The following is a 15,685-nucleotide window of genomic DNA, read 5'->3' as shown; positions in this document are numbered from 1 at the left end:
TCCAATAAAGATGTAAAAAAAAAAATAGATAAAAGTCAATGTGCTGGGCTTCCATGGTGGCGCAGTGGTTGAGAGTCTGCCTGCCAATGCAGGGGACACGGGTTCGAGCCCTGGTCTGGGAAGATCCCACATGCCGCGGAGCAACTAGGCCCGTGAGCCACAACTACTGAGCCTGTGCGTCTGGAGCCTGTGCTCCGCAACGAGAGAGGCCGTGACAGTGAGAGGCCCGCGCACCGCGATGAAGAGTGGCCCCCGCTTGCCGCAACTAGAGAAAGCCCTCGCACCGAAACGAAGACCCAATACAGCCAAAAATAAATATAAATAAATAAATAAATAAATAAAAGGCTTATTATAAAAAAAAGTCAATGTGCTTGTTATTTCTCAGATATATTACTTATTTCTGATTAATAGTTCATGTCTGCAAATGGTTCTGAATTACCCATACTGTAAATATTAACCTATGCCAACTGATAAAAAGGTGACAGTTTTAAGGTTATGACAAGTTTACAGCTCTGTGAAATAAACCAGCTCTTGCATGTAACAGGGTAGCTACTTGTGCAAACAATCCCTAGGCATTTTTTAACCTGGCACACTATTTGGCTGATTCCATCACTAATGCATAATAAATGTTGGCATGTGCTCAATCAACTTGTCTAAGAAATTTTACTTTAAGAAAAAATGCCACAAATTGGATAAAGTCATCTAAATGTAGGGAGCGATGCCCCAGGGCTGTGCCCTGGTAGACTTCAACATTTGAGGTCAGGGCTTAGAGGAAGAAACATCCAAGAAGAGGGAGGAACCACTGGTTTACTGGGTAATTAGCACCCTTCATAAATATGCATTAATCCTTGCCATAATCATCCAAGAGTAGGGGTTACTATCATTATCCCAACTTGAGAGAATCATAACTAAGGCTCAGCAAGGTGCAGTGGTTTGCCAAAGGATCATACATATCAAGGTTATAATCCAGTGTTACCATATTTAATCTGCCTTTTCCTATTATTGTCTCCATTGCCAGTGACCTGTGTGAATGCATTTATGAGAGCAGTTGGTGAGATGTTCTCAGGGTGTTCTCTGTTTTCCTTACAGGCGGGTATGTGAAGGCCTTGGAGATGACTAAAGAAACCCCAGGCCAAGGAGCCTTTAAGCCAAATTCCATTTCCGAGACGTATGATGATGTTGAGTACCCCCGGAGAGAGAGGTAAATACGTGCCAGCCCTTCAGCGAGATGAATGTGATGAGACTTTAAAAGTACAATACAACAGGTCAACGGTCTTTGTATCTTTTCTCCCCACAGAGCAAAGTCAGATTTCTCTAACTCATTTGTCTCAAATAATGGTAAGTTTAAGAAAACATTTGAAACTGTCAATAGGAATTGCTAAGAGTTTCTGTGGCAGATTAGTAGTAAGGTATCTTTTATTTACATATTTTTATTAATGCCATTTGGGTGGGGTGATGATAAGTTAATAGAAGTGGTTCAAGGTATGTGTGAATAAATGCATTTAGAATCATGAAGGTGAAGATGCTGGTAATGGGTCTTTTGTGGCAAGAAAGCAACTTTGATGTGAAATTGCTTTCTTCCTGATCTCTTCACAATCCAAGTCTGAAGATAGGAATGTGTTTTACTTAAAACACTTATATGGATTCTCAATAGTTTTTTTAAACATTGAAGTATAGTTTATTTACAACATTAGTTTCAGATGTACACCATAGTGATTTTATATTTTTATAGATTATAGTCCACTTAAAGTTATTATAAAATATTGGTCATAATCCCTGTGCTGTACATCGTATCTTTGTATCTTATTTATTTTATAGCTAGTAGTCTGTATCTCTTAATCCCCTTCCACATCTTGCCCATACCCCACCTTGCCCCTTCCTCCACACTTGTTCCCACTGGTAACAATTGGTTCTCTATATCTGTGAGTCTGTTTTGTTATATTCATTTATTTTTCTTTTCTTTTTCTCTTTTAGATTCCACATGTAAGTGAAAACGTACAGTTTTTGTCTTTCTATGTCTGGCTTATTTACTAAGCATAACACTCTCCAAGTCCATGCATGTTTTGCAAATGGCAAAATTTCATTCTTTTTTATGGCTGAGTAGTATTCCTGTGTGTGTGTGTGGATACACTACATCTTCTTTATCCATTTATCTGTTAATGGGCACTGAGGTTGCTACCATATCTTGGCCATTGTAAATAATGCTAATATGAACATTAGGGTGCATCTTTTTTGAATTAATGTTTTCATTTTCTTCAGATAGACACCCAGGAGTGTAATTGCTGGATCATATGGCAGTTCTATTTTTAATTATTTGAGGAACCTCCATACTGTTTCCCATAGTGGCTGCACCAATTTACATTCCCACCAACAGTGTAGGAGGGTTCCGTTTCCTCCACATCCTCACCAACATCTTTTGTCATCTTTTTTTTTTTTACCATCTTTATTGGAGTATAATTGCTTTAAAATGGTGTGTTAGTTTCTGCTTTATAACAAAGTGAATCAGCTATACATATAATTATATCCCCATATCTCCTCCCTCTTGCATCTCCCTCCCACCCTCCCTATCCCACCCCTCTAGGTGGACACAAAGCACTGAGCTGATCTCCCTGTGCTATGCAGCTGCTTCCCACTAGCTATCTATTTTACATTTGGTAGTGTATATATGTCCATGCCACTCTCTCACTTCGTCCCAGGTTACACTTCCCACTTCCTGTATCCTCAACTCCCTACTCTAGGTCTGTGTCTTTATTCCTGTCCTGCCCCTAGGTTCTTCAGAACCATTTTTTTTTTTTTTTAGATTCCATTTATATGTGTTACCATACGGTATTTGTTTTTCTCTTTCTCACTTACTTCACTGTGTATGATGGTCTCTAGGTCTATCCATCTCACTACAAATAACTCAATTTCATTTCTTTTTATGGCTGAGTAATATTCCATTGTATATATGTGCCACATCTTCTCTATCCATTCATCTGTCGATGGACACTTAGGTTGCTTCCATGTCCTGGCTATTGTAAATAGAGCTGCAGTGAACACTGTGATACATGACTCTTTTTGAATTATGGTTTTCTCAGGGTATATGCTCAGTAGTGGGATTGCTGGGTCGTATGGTAGTTCTAATTTTAGACTTTTGAGGAACCTCCATACTGTTCTCCATAGTGGTTGTATCAATTTACATTCCCACCAGCAGTGCAAGAGGGTTCCCTTTTCTCCACACCCTCTCCAGCATTTATTGTTTTTAGATTTTTTGATGATGGCCATTCTGACCGGTGTGAGGTGGTACCACACTGTAGTTTTGATTTGCATTTCTCTAATGATTAGTAATGTTGAGCATCCTTTCATGTGTTTGTTGGCAATCTGTATATCTTCTTTGGAGAAATGTCTGTTTAGGTCTTCTACCCATTTTTGGATTGGGTTGTTTGTGTTTTTGATATTGAGCTCATGAGCTGCTTGTATATTTGGCAGGTTAATCCTGTGTCAGTTGCTTCGCTTGCAAATATTTTCTCCCATCGTGAGGGTTGTCTTTTTGTCTTGTTTATTTTTTCCTTTGCTGTGCAAAAGCTTTTAAGTTTCATTAGGTCCCATTTGTTTATTTTTGTTTTTATTTCCATTTTTCTAGGAGGTGGGTCAAAAAGGATCTCGCTGTGATTTATGTCATAGAGTGTTTTGCCTATGTTTTCCTCTAAGAGTTTTATAGTGTCTGTTTAGGTCTTTAATCCATTTTGAGTTTATTTTTGTGTATGGTGTTAGGGACTGTTCTAATTTCATTCTTTTATATGTAGCTGTCTAGTTTTCCCAGCACCAGTTATTGAAAAGGCTGACTTTTCTCCATTGTATATTCTTGCCTCCTTTATTGAAGGTAAGGTGACCATATGTGTGTGAGTTTATCTCTGGGCTTTCTATCCTGTTCCACTGATCTATATTTCTGGTTTTGTGCAAGTACCATACTGTCTTGATTACTATAGCTTTGTAGTATAGTCTGAAGTCAGGGAGCCTGATTCCTCCAGCTCCGTTTTTCTTTCTCAAGATTGCTTTGACAATCTTTGGGGTCTTTTTTGTTTCCATACAAATTGTGAAATTTTTTGTTCTGGTTCTGTGAAAAATGCCATTGGTAGTTTGATAGGGATTGCATTGAATCTGTAGTTTGCTTTGGGTAGTAGAGTCATTTTCACAATGTTGATTCTTCCAGTCCAAGAACATGGTATACCTCTCCATCTGTTTGTTTGCATCATCTTTAATTTCTTTCATCAGTGTCTTATAGTTTTCTGCGTACAGGTCTTTTGTCTCTTCAGGTAGGTTTATTCCTAGGTATTTTATTCTTTTTGTTGCAATGGTTAATGGGAGTGTTTCCTTAATTTCTCTTTCAGATTTTTCATCATTAGTGTATAGGAATGCAAGAGCATTAATGCAAGTGCATTAATTTTGTATCCTGCTACTTTAACAAATTCATTGATTAGCTCTAGTAGTTTTCTGGTAGCATCTTTAGGATTCTCTATGTATAGTATCATGTCATCTGCAAACAGTGACAGTTTTACTTCTTTTCCGATTTGGATTCATTTTATTTCTTTTTCTTCTCTGATTGCTGTAGCTAACATTCCAAAACTAAGTTGGATATTAGTGGTGAGAGTGGGCAACCTTGTCTTGTTGCTGATCTTAGAGGACATGGTTTCAGTTTTTCACCATTGAGAATGATGTTGGCTGTGAGTTTGTCATATATGACCTTTATTATGTTGAGGTAGGGTCCCTCTATGCCTACTTTCTGGAGGGGTTTTATCATAAATCGGTGTTGAATTTTGTCAGAAGCTTTTTCTGCATCTATTGAGATGATCATATGGTTTTTCTCCTTCAGTTTGTTAATATGGTTTACCACATTGATTTATTTGCATATTTGAAATATCCTTGCATTCCTGGAATAAACCCCACTTGATCATGGTGTATGATCCTTTTAATGTGCTGTTGGATTCTGTTTGCTAGTATTTTGTTGAGGATTTTTGCATCTATATTCATCAGTGATATTGGCCTGTAGTTTTCTTTTTTTGTGGCATCTTTGTCTGATTTTGGTATCAGGCTGAAGGTGGCCTCGTAGAATGAGTTTGGGAGTGTTCCTCTTTCTGCTATATTTTGGAAGAGTTTGAGAAGGGTAGGTGTTAGCTCTTCTCTCAGTGTTTGTTAGAATTCGCCTGTGAAGCTATCTGGTCCTGGGCTTTCGTTTGTTGGAAGATTTTTAATCACAGTTTCAATTTCAGTGCTTGTGATTGGTCTGTTTATATTTTCTATTTCTTCCTGGTTCAGTCTCGGAAGGTTGTGCTTTTCTAAGAATTTGTCCATTTCTTCCAGGTTGTCCATTTTATTGGCATATAGTTGCCTGCAGTAATCTCTCCTGATCCTTTGTATTTCTGCAGTGTCAGTTTTTACTTCTCCTTTTTCGTTTCTAATTCTATTTTTTGAGTCTTCTCCCTTTTTTTCTTGATAAGTCTGGCTAATAGTTTATCAATTTTGTTTATTTTCTCAAAGAACCAGCTTTTAGTTTTATTGATCTTTGCTATCGTTTCCTTCATTTCTTTTTCATTTATTTCTGATCTGATCTTTATGATTTCTTTACTTCTGCTAACTTTGGGTTTTTTTTTCCTTCTTTCTCTAATTGCTTTAGGTGTAAGGTTATGTTGTTTATTTGAGATGTTTCTTGTTTCTTGAGGGAGGATTTTATTGCTATAAACTTCCCTCTTAGAACTGCTTTTGCTGCATCCCATAGGTTTTGGGTTGTCGTGTTTCCATTGTCATTTGTCTCTAGGTATTTTTTGATTTTCTCTCTGATTTCTTCAGTGATCTCTTGGTTATTTAGTAGTGTATTGTTTAGCCTCCATGTGTTTGTATTTTTACAGATTTTTTCCTGTAATTGATATCTAGTCTCATAGCATTGTGGTCGGAAAAGATACTTGATACAATTTCAATTTTCTTAAATTTACCAAAGCTTGATTTGTGTCCCGTGATATGATCTATCCTGGAGAATGTTCCATGAGCACTTGAGAAGAAATTGTCATCTGCTGTTTTTGGATGGAATGTCCTAAAAAATATCAATTAAGTTCATCTTGTTTAGTCTATCATTTAAAGCTTGTGTTTCCGTATTTATTTTCATTTCAGATGATCTGTCCATTGGTGAAAGTGGGTTGTTAAAATTCCATCCTATGATTGTGTTACTGTCGATTTCCCCTTTTATGGCTGTTAGCATTTGCCTTATGTATTGAGGTGCTCCTATGTTGGGTGCATAAATATTTATAATTGTTGTATCTTCTTCTTGGACTGATCCCTTGATCATTATATAGTGTCCTTCTTTGTCTCTTGTAATAGTCTTTATTTTAAAGTCTATTTTGTCTGATATAAGAATTGCTACTCCAGCTTTCTTTTGATTTCCATTTGCATGGAATATCTTTTTCCATCCCCTCACTTTCAGTCTGTATGTGTCCCTAGGCCTGAAGTGGGTTTCTTGTAGATAGCATAAATATGGGTCTTGTTTTTTATCCATTCAGCCAGTCTATGTCTTTTGGTTGGAGCATTTAATCCATTTACATTTAAGGTATTTATCAATATGTATGTTCCTATTACTATTTTCTTAATTGTTTTGGGTTTGTTATTGTAAGTCTTTTCCTTCTCTTGTGTTTCCTGCCTAGAGAAGTTCCTTTAGCATTTGTTGTAGAGCTGGTTTGGTGGTGCTGAATTCTCTTAGCTTTTGCTTGTCTGTAAAGGTTTTAATTTCTCCATCGGATCTGAATGAGATCCTTGCTGGGTAGAGTAATCTTGGTTGTAGGTTTTTCCCTTTCATCACCTTAAATATGTCCTGCCACTTCCTTCTGGCTTTCAGAGTTTCTGCTGAAAGATCAGCTGTTAGCCTTATGGGGATTCCCTTGTATGTTAATTCTTGCTTCCCTTGATGCTTTTAATATATTTTCTTTGTATTTAATTTTTGATAGTTTGATTAATATGTGTCTTGGCATGTTTCTCCTTGGATTTATCCTGTGTAGGGCTCTCTGTGCTTCCTGGGCTTGATTGACTATTTCCATTCTCATGTTAGGGAAATTTTCAACTATAATCTCTTCAAATATTTTCTCAGCCCCTTTTTTTGCCTCTTCTTCTTCTGGGACCCCTATAATTTGAATGTTCATGTGTTTAATGTTGTCCCAGAGGTCTCTGAGATTGTCCTCAATTCTTTTATTTCTTTTTTTCTTTATTCTGTTCTGTGGTAGTTATTTCCACTATTTTATCTTCCAGGTTATTTATCTATTCTTCTCCCTCAGTTATTCTGCTATTGATTCCTTGTAGAGAATTTTTTATTTCATTTATTGTGTTGTTCATTATTGTTTGTTTGCTCTTTAGTTCTTCTAGGTCCTTGTTAAACGTTTCTTGTATTTTCTCCATTCTATTTCCAATATTTTGGATCATCTTTACTATCATTACTCTGAATTCTTTTTCTGGTAGGCCGCCTATTTCCTCTTCATTTGTTTGGTCTAGTGGGTTTTTACCTTGCTCCTTCATCTGCTGTGTGTTTCTCTGTTTTCTCATTTTGCTTAACTTAGTGTGTTTGGTGTCTCCTATTCACAGGCTGCAGGTTCATTTTTGGTGTCTACTCCCAGTGGGTAAGGTTGGTTCAGTAGGTTGTGTAAGCTTCCTGGTGGAGGGGAATGGTGCCTGTGTTCTGTTGGATAAGGCTGGATCTTGTCTTTCTGGTGGGTAGGACCACGTCCAGTGGTGTGTTTTGGAGTGTCTGTGAATTTATTATGATTTTAGGCAGCCTCTGTGCTAATGGGTGGAGTTGTATTCCTGTCTTGCTAGTTGTTTGGCATAGGGTGTCCAGCACTGTAGATTGCTGGTCGTTGAGTGGAACTGGGTCTTAGCATTGAGATGGAGATCTCTGGGAGAGCTTTCACCGTTTGATATTACATGGGGCTGAGAGGTTTATGGTGGACCAATGACCTGAACTTGGCTCTCCCACCTCAGAGGCTCAGGCCTGACACCTGGCTAGAGCACCAAGACCCTGTCAGCCACATGGCCCGGTACGTGGGAAGTTTCTTGCCTTTTGGGAAGTCTGAGGTCTTCTGCCAACATTCAGTAGGTGTTCTGTAGGAGTTGTTCCACATGTAGATGTAGTTTTGATGTATTTGTGGGGAGGAAGGTGATCTACACGTCTTACTCCTCCACCAACTTGAAGGTGCCCCTTTTGTGATCTTTTTGATGATAGCCATTCTGACAGATGTGAGGTGATATGTCATTGTGCTTTTGATTTGCATTTCCCTGATGATTAGTGTTGCTGAGCATCTTTTCTTGTGCCTGTTTGCCATCTGCAGGTCTTTTTTGAAAAGATGTCTATTCAGGCCTTTGCCCATTTTTTTAATCGGGTTGCTTGTTTTTTTGATATTGAGTTGTATGAGCTTGTTATATATTTTGGATATTAACCCCTTTTCAGACATATCATTTGCAAATATCTTCTCCCATTCAGTAAGTTGTCTTTTTGTTTTGTTAATGTTTTCCTTTGCTGTGCAAAAGCTTCTAAGTTTGATTAGGTCCCATTTGTTTATTTTTGCTTTTGTTTCCTTGCCTGAGGAGACAGATCCAAAAAAAAATATTGCTAAGACTTATGTCAAAGCATGTTCTGCCTATGTTTTCTTCTAGGAGTTTTCCCAGCACAACTTATTGAAGAGACTGTCTTTTCTCCATGTATATTCTTGCCTTCTTTGTCATAGATTAATTAACCATAAGTGTGTGTGTTTGTTTCTAGACTTTTTATTCTGTTCCATTGATCTATGTCTGGTTTTGTGCCAGTACCATACTGTTTTGACTACTATAACTTTGTAGTATATTCCCAATACTTTTAAGATTGACGTTAACATGGTATAGAAGCCTTGAATGCCCCTACCTACCCCTCCATCCTCTTTTCATACATACTCAGGCTTCATCTTTGAGATCCAGTCATGCTGACCTGTTAGCTTCTCTGACTTGCTAAGCTCCCACTGCAGGGTGTTTGCATATTCTACTCCCTCTTCCTGGAATGTTCTTTACTCCTCTGTGCCCCTTTGTCTAAGTGACTCTTAATCTTTCTTCTGATCTCAGCTCAATCATTATTCCCCAGGGAATATTCTCTTAGGTAAACAGTCTTATAGTACCTTGACCCTCTTTTTCATAGCACTTGTAACAGTTGTAATTCTATATTTATGTGATTCTTTGATTAATAATCCTCTTCCCTCCTAGATGATTTCCTTCTCTATGCTAACCATTTTCCCTAGCCCTTATCATAATGCCAGGCACATGTTACACATTCAAAAAATATTTGTTGAATGAATGAAAGGTTAACGGAGGAGGGATAATGAAATGCTACTCTGGTTGGTTTTGTCCTTCTTAGAATATTAGAATTTTAGATGGAGAAACAATCTTAGAGATTATTAAACACGGTACCCTCATTTAAAAAAAAGGAAACTGAGGCACAGAGAAGTTAAGTGACTGTCCTAAACTCATTGTGAATCAAGTTCTGAACTTGAAAATCCTCCATTACCAGGGTAGATTCAAAGTATATCTGTGTATTTTAAGCTTATGTGTTGGACTAGGTGAAAGCCATGCTATGATGGGGGAAGATTGTTCAAGATGTGTCTGGTTGTCTCCATTATTTCCCCAGCATTCAGCACAATGTCTGGTGTTTAGTAGACTGATTGTTATATGTAAAATATGCAAAGGGTTGAAGGCAGGAATCTGTTAATAAATTAACTTTCTTAAATCAGACAGACTTGAAAACAGGGTAGAAGCAAATATTAATTTTTGTTTGTATGTACTTTTATAGAGGTTATTTATTTTTACCACATGCTTGTAAAAACATGTGCATATGTTTCAATAAAAACTACTTCACAAACAAAAGATTAGAGTACCTAGCACCTGGTAGGTATCCAATAATTTTGTGTCAAATATGAATCTGAATTATTGCCATTATAATGAATACTTTTTTTTAATTTCAAAAGAAAATAGTGAAGAAATGTATGAAGATGTCTACAAAACAAAGAGCAACTACCCAAAGATAGAGTGAGTTTCTCTTTTTCTTGGCTTCATAGCTAAGGGTATTTCCTGTTAGTCTAGGAAAACCAAAGTTTAAGAAATGACCTCCATCCCTACCCACCCCATCGTTAGGGAACATATGCATAGAGAATGGAGATAAGCTATTGTAATAAAACATTGTGATCAATAGGGTACTTGTAATTGTGTACAATCATATCTAATAATTTTGATCACATTGCTTTATCTTTTGAGAAAATGTCCATCTCCCAGAGTAGAGGACTTTGATACTGTGTTAGAGAATAAGTGAGAAAAGAGAAGTAAATATCAATAAAATGCTTCAATTCTGTAGTTGCTTTTCCAGGAAGAAATCAACGGTTATGATTTACCTATATCTTTGAAAGTTAATGAGGCTATCTCTGGGATTGGGGCTTAATTTATTATCTAATAATTCAGTGTTATCAAGGACAGTATTTGTTCAAATGGGCATTATTAATCAAATTTAGTTATTAGGCACACATTGTGGAAAGGAAAACAGCAGTAGTCAAAAGCAAGAAGTTTGAGGGTTGAAGGGAAAAGAGGGCATTCATGCTGGGTGGGATGATGTGAGTGTATCATTCCCTCTCCCTACCCGCCCACCCCCAATCAAGAGCATATTTGGAAAAATTTTAATCATTAACCAGTCAGTGTACCAACATCATTATATTATCATTCCATAAATTAAAGATAAGTGACGTGACTTTCAGAAGCTAGGAATTTCTATAATGTATTTCTAGTATAGTTTGTAAACTATGGGTCCCTGAGTCATCGTCTCTAAAAGGAAGACTTTGCTCCATAAACTCTTTAAAATAGAAACCATTTGGAGTAGATGAAAGTTTGTATTGAAATATAGTAATTCCATCCATAGCTGATGTGTGCTACTTCCTATCAGCATCTAAACAAAGAAGAAGAGCATAGAAACTGACAAGGCATTTTCCTGCTCTTCCTTGAGTGGGGTGTGTTGAAGAAATGAGACTGAAGTCTCTGATCCTTTTGACTACAGCAGGCTTCCATCCCCAGTACTCTCTCAAACACCATGTTATTTATATCCTCTGATTCCTCTTAGTTTAGATGGAAAAGAAGCACTTAAAAGACTGCAGAGGTTCTTCAAGAAAGAAAAGGATAGATTTAAAATGAAGAAAACCAAGTCAAAAGAAAATATAAGGTAAAAGGTCCCGTTTTATTTCTCTTTCCAGGAGAGGATTAGCAGTGCTGGCCTGATTAGTTACACAGCTGATGTTCTCTATCCTGTTCTTCTAGTGAAGCAGTACCAGAAACTAAAGCCAAAGGCCCTGGTTATCACCTACCTCCTCCTTGCCAATATTTGAGTGAACTACACCCACAGATGCTAATGGGAAAGTGACAATGTCCCTTTTGAAAAAATTGATGAGAAAAGGTTGTGAACAAGGGTAGAGGGAAAGTCTTAATCAAACAAAGTCCAGGAAAGAAACTTTCCTCATCATACTTGGCATAGATTCCTGTAGTTGTTACTGAGCATTATGTTATTCATTACATCCTTTTATGCTCTCTCAGCCCTACAAGTTCCAGTGGTTTTATTTGTCTACACTTCCATATTCTAATTTGCCTCTCTTGAGAGAGGCAGTGTGTGGAAAGGGAAGATGAATGGTCCATGTACCTCAAAGTCTTAGACCTGGAAGGGACCCTCCAAGATCACCCTAGCTAATTACCAGTGGGAACTGGGAAGGTTAGAAATTCATGAGTAGGAGAAAGAAACAAGAGGCCTAGGTTCTGGATTCTAGTTTCAGCTTTTCTGTTTATTCAGTGTGCAACCATGGGCAAATCACTTCCATTTTGCATTCATAGGGATCAAGTTTCTTCTTGCGTATAATAGGAGGGAGGAGGGAGACTGGGTGGTCTCTGGAGGCACTTCTCTCATATATGTGTGTGTGTGTGTGTGTGTGTGTATATATATATGAGAGACACACACACAAAAACATAGACATAGTTCTGTATTTTATGAGGGCAGAGGATGGTAAAATAATTTGACCCAGGTTATTACATATATTGACATGGAATTATGGTATTCTACCTTGAAGTTCTTTTCAATTATGAAACCTCAGAGTAACATGACTTTAAGTCTAATTGTCTGTTGGATGTAGATCTACCAAGAGATTTATATAGAGTATGGTGTTTACAAATTGTAGTCCTGACCATGGAAGAAGAGGGAGTCTAGCTCCAGTGGCCGATGAGACCTAAAGGCAGACCCCGACCTTAGCAGGTTAGATGTTTCTGACAAAAATTATTAGTGTGATACCTGCAGTCCCATAAAAATTTGATCCAGGTGAGAATGCTGATGCATGTTTTGTTTTTTTTTTTTTAATAATATTTATTTATTTATTTTGGCTGCACAGGGTTTTAGTTGCAGCATGCAGGATCTTAGTTGCGGTAGGCATGCGGGATTTAGTTCCCCCGACCAGGGATTGAACCCGGGCCCACTGCATTGGGAGCGTGGAGTCTTACCCACTGGACCACCAGGGAAGTCCCAATGCTTATGTTTTTAAAATGCAAATGTTATTTCCTTTTTCTTAGAGCTATTCTTAGAACTGTAAATGACTGCTTATGACTTTTAGAACAAATATCCAATCCCTTTTCATTGCAAGTCAATACTTTTATGGCCGCCCCTTCCTACTTGTCCAGCTCCATCTCTCGCTCAGATTTACTCTCATCACCAGCCCATTAACACATTCCCTCTTTGTATATGAGTGCCCTGGCGTTTCATGCCTCCTTGCTTTTGACCATGACATTCCGTTGGTCTGGAATGTACCTGCCCTTCTCCAACTTCCTTTGATTATCAAAATTCTAGCCTTCCCTTAAAGTTTGGTCAAATATTATCCTTTCTGGGACGCATTCCATGAACCTTTCTACCCAAACCTGTATTACTGGTTTCTCTTCTATGTTTCTGTAACATCCTGTGCACATCTTGTAACATCTATTAATACTACTGAGAAACCCTTTTTCTTAGAGTCAGAGAATCTCAGGGTAAGAAGAGAAATCCATATACCTAGTCCAACCCACTACACAAGCTTCTCTGCAGATTTCCTAAGAAGCCAAATCTCTGTGCCTGCACACCTCTATAAAGAGAAATTCACTATGTGCAGGGGGAAATCTGCCATTTGTAGGAAGGTCTAAAAAGCCTTTTTCCCCTTAAATTTTGCCAAAATCTGCCTCTCTACCTTAATTTTTCAATTAATAGCATGGAGACATACCAAGGTAACAACAGAACTTTGTTTATTTATTTGTTTCTTTGTTTACTTTTTGTTGAGCCTTTTGATTGAGGGCTCCTCTCTGGAATATCAACTCCTAGTTTGTTGCGTTATCTTCAGAAGGAGGTTGCAACCATGAAAATGTGACCTTTAAAAAGAGTTGGGACTCTCAATCTTCTCTCTCTCTCTCACACACACACACACACATACACATACGCACAAACACACGCACACACTGCCTGTTAGGATAGTCATTATTAAATGGCTTGATTTAGGCATAAATAAACCAAGAATTAAATGCCACGGGTCTTAGCTATGCTATGAGTTTTACATGGGAATTAAATGTTAAGCCTCTTCTCACTCCCTATGTTCCAAATGTTCTGACTTCTTCTTTTAACAGGCCAAGCACTCCTCAGCTTGAGGGTCTTTGTGTCTGCTGTTTCCTCCCCTAGGAATGCTCTTACCCCAGATATCTAGTTGGCCTATTCTCTCACTATCTTCAGGCCTCTGCTTCAAAATCAACTTATCAGTGAAGCCTTCCCTGAATGTCCTCTGAAAAATGGCAAACCAGCCCTCACCTCATCCCCCTCCCCCCTTACCCTGCTCTATTTTTCTCAATTGCACTTATCTCCAGAAATTTCCTTACATGACAGATCATAAATTTCCTTGTTTGTTTTCTGTCTGTCTCACTCTACTAGACTCCATGAGGGCAGGGATTTTGACTGTTTTGTCCACTGCAGTATCTCCAACATAAAGTACAGTGCCTGGAAGAAAAAAAAAAAAAAAAAAAGAACAGTGCCTGGGATATAATAGGCTCTCAATAAATATCTGTTGAATGAAGAGATGACCTAAAGGAAGGAAATATCATTATAGATTTTTTTTTTGTGGCCTTGGTTTCTATGTTTAAATAGGAGCTACCAGCACCCTGACCTAATTAAAATGGAGGAAGGGAATGGGTGTTAAGAAAGGCTCCCTTAAGCAAGGGACTGCTTGCTTAAGCCGAGGCCCCAAGGATATGTGCTCACTAGATGTTGAGGGCAGGAAGTGCACTAAGGCTTCACATGTGTTCTCTCTAATCCTCACAATAACCCATGAGTTAGAAACTCGTTCCTCCATTTTACAGATGAAAAACTAAGGCTTTGAAAAGTTATGTGACTTGCCCAGGGTAAGTGGCTAAGTGGCAGAACTGAGAGTCAAATCAGCTCTGACTCTAGTGACCATGTGTTTCTCCTACCGTGTCCTACACATCACAGTTCTGGTCTCATAGACACCAACGGAAGGGATCACTGAGTATCAGCCCTGTCCCAGGCACATTCACTTAGGAAAGCTCATCCCGTACAAAGGGAACTCTACAAGATAGGTGCTGGTATTCATTTTGGAAATGGAGAACTAAAGCTTCCATAAAGGTTAGTGCTGTTCCTTTGGTCAGTCCTTTATTATGTTCTTATCACAGAGTGTTATATTAACTTACTTTTGGTGTCCCTCACTAAACCGCGAGCTACTTCAGGACAGAAACTGTGTCTGATCATTTTGTATACCCAGCACATGGGCCTGGCCCGTGATGAGTGTCCCCAGAATACCTGTAGGACTGAACTTAAACTAATTGCTTAAAATACATGGATATTTTCCTACCACATCATGCTTCCTTTCATGTAATCTTAACTGTGAGATTTGAAGAAAACCAGATGATCTACCTAGCCAATGTCCTCTCCTACTTAGCACATTTACCATCTTCCATTTCCACCTGGCCTGGAATTCTCCCCTCAAGTCACCTCTTTGGTTAAACATATACATAGTCAGGGTCCAGTGTCTCCAGATGGTTCTCTCTCACCATACTTACCCCACATTGAATTGGCATCGTGGCAGGTAGAAGGCAGAAACAGAATCCTGTGGACAAAGAAGGGCAGGGCTAAGGGACAGCCTGAGATTGTCTCGTTAGGAAAGGTTGTGTGGGTGGTCACTGGGGATAAATAAGCTCATTTACAAGAGAGGGGAGGTGATCAGAACAAAGCTGCAGGAAAGGTGTGCTTTGTTTCTTTCCCCCAAAGCATCTATATCAAGAAACCTAGTCATCAATATGTTATTTGAGATGTATCAGCTAATATCTCTGAACATGGCTTTTTCCCTTAACCCTTTGTGTCTTTTGTCAATTAACAGTGCACTTTCCATTTCGCTGCCTGATTTAGGTAAGTGACATTCGCTTATTTGCTGGAACAAAATTATTCAGCACTGACATATTCACAGTCTGAGAAAGAGAAGTAGTAATTCTTCCTGCATTCCACATTTAATGAAAAATTGATACATCAAAATCAAAGACATTTTACACAATAGTAGTACTTACATTGGGGAAGATGAGTAACATTTCTCAAGTGCCTCCTATACGCCAGGCC

At 38.3% G+C, this 15,685-nt stretch overlaps 1 protein-coding gene across 2 annotated transcripts in view; it reads left to right on the top strand.

Moving 5' to 3' along the window:
* FYB2 (FYN binding protein 2) overlaps positions 1-15,685 on the top strand; it is a 133,434-nt gene that overhangs the window by 100,983 nt on the left and 16,766 nt on the right. For both annotated transcript variants that reach the window (XM_057542787.1, XM_057542785.1), the window contains exons 10-14: positions 1,090-1,201; positions 1,298-1,338; positions 10,002-10,062; positions 11,138-11,236; positions 15,453-15,481. In XM_057542787.1, coding sequence (XP_057398770.1) covers positions 1,090-1,201; positions 1,298-1,338; positions 10,002-10,062; positions 11,138-11,236; positions 15,453-15,481 — 342 coding nt within the window. The remainder of the gene's footprint in view (positions 1-1,089; positions 1,202-1,297; positions 1,339-10,001; positions 10,063-11,137; positions 11,237-15,452; positions 15,482-15,685) is intronic.

This window comes from Balaenoptera acutorostrata, chromosome 1 (assembly GCF_949987535.1).
Source record: "Balaenoptera acutorostrata chromosome 1, mBalAcu1.1, whole genome shotgun sequence".
NCBI classification, from domain to species: Eukaryota; Metazoa; Chordata; class Mammalia; order Artiodactyla; family Balaenopteridae; genus Balaenoptera; species Balaenoptera acutorostrata.
This window is presented reverse-complemented; position numbering and strand designations above follow the sequence as displayed.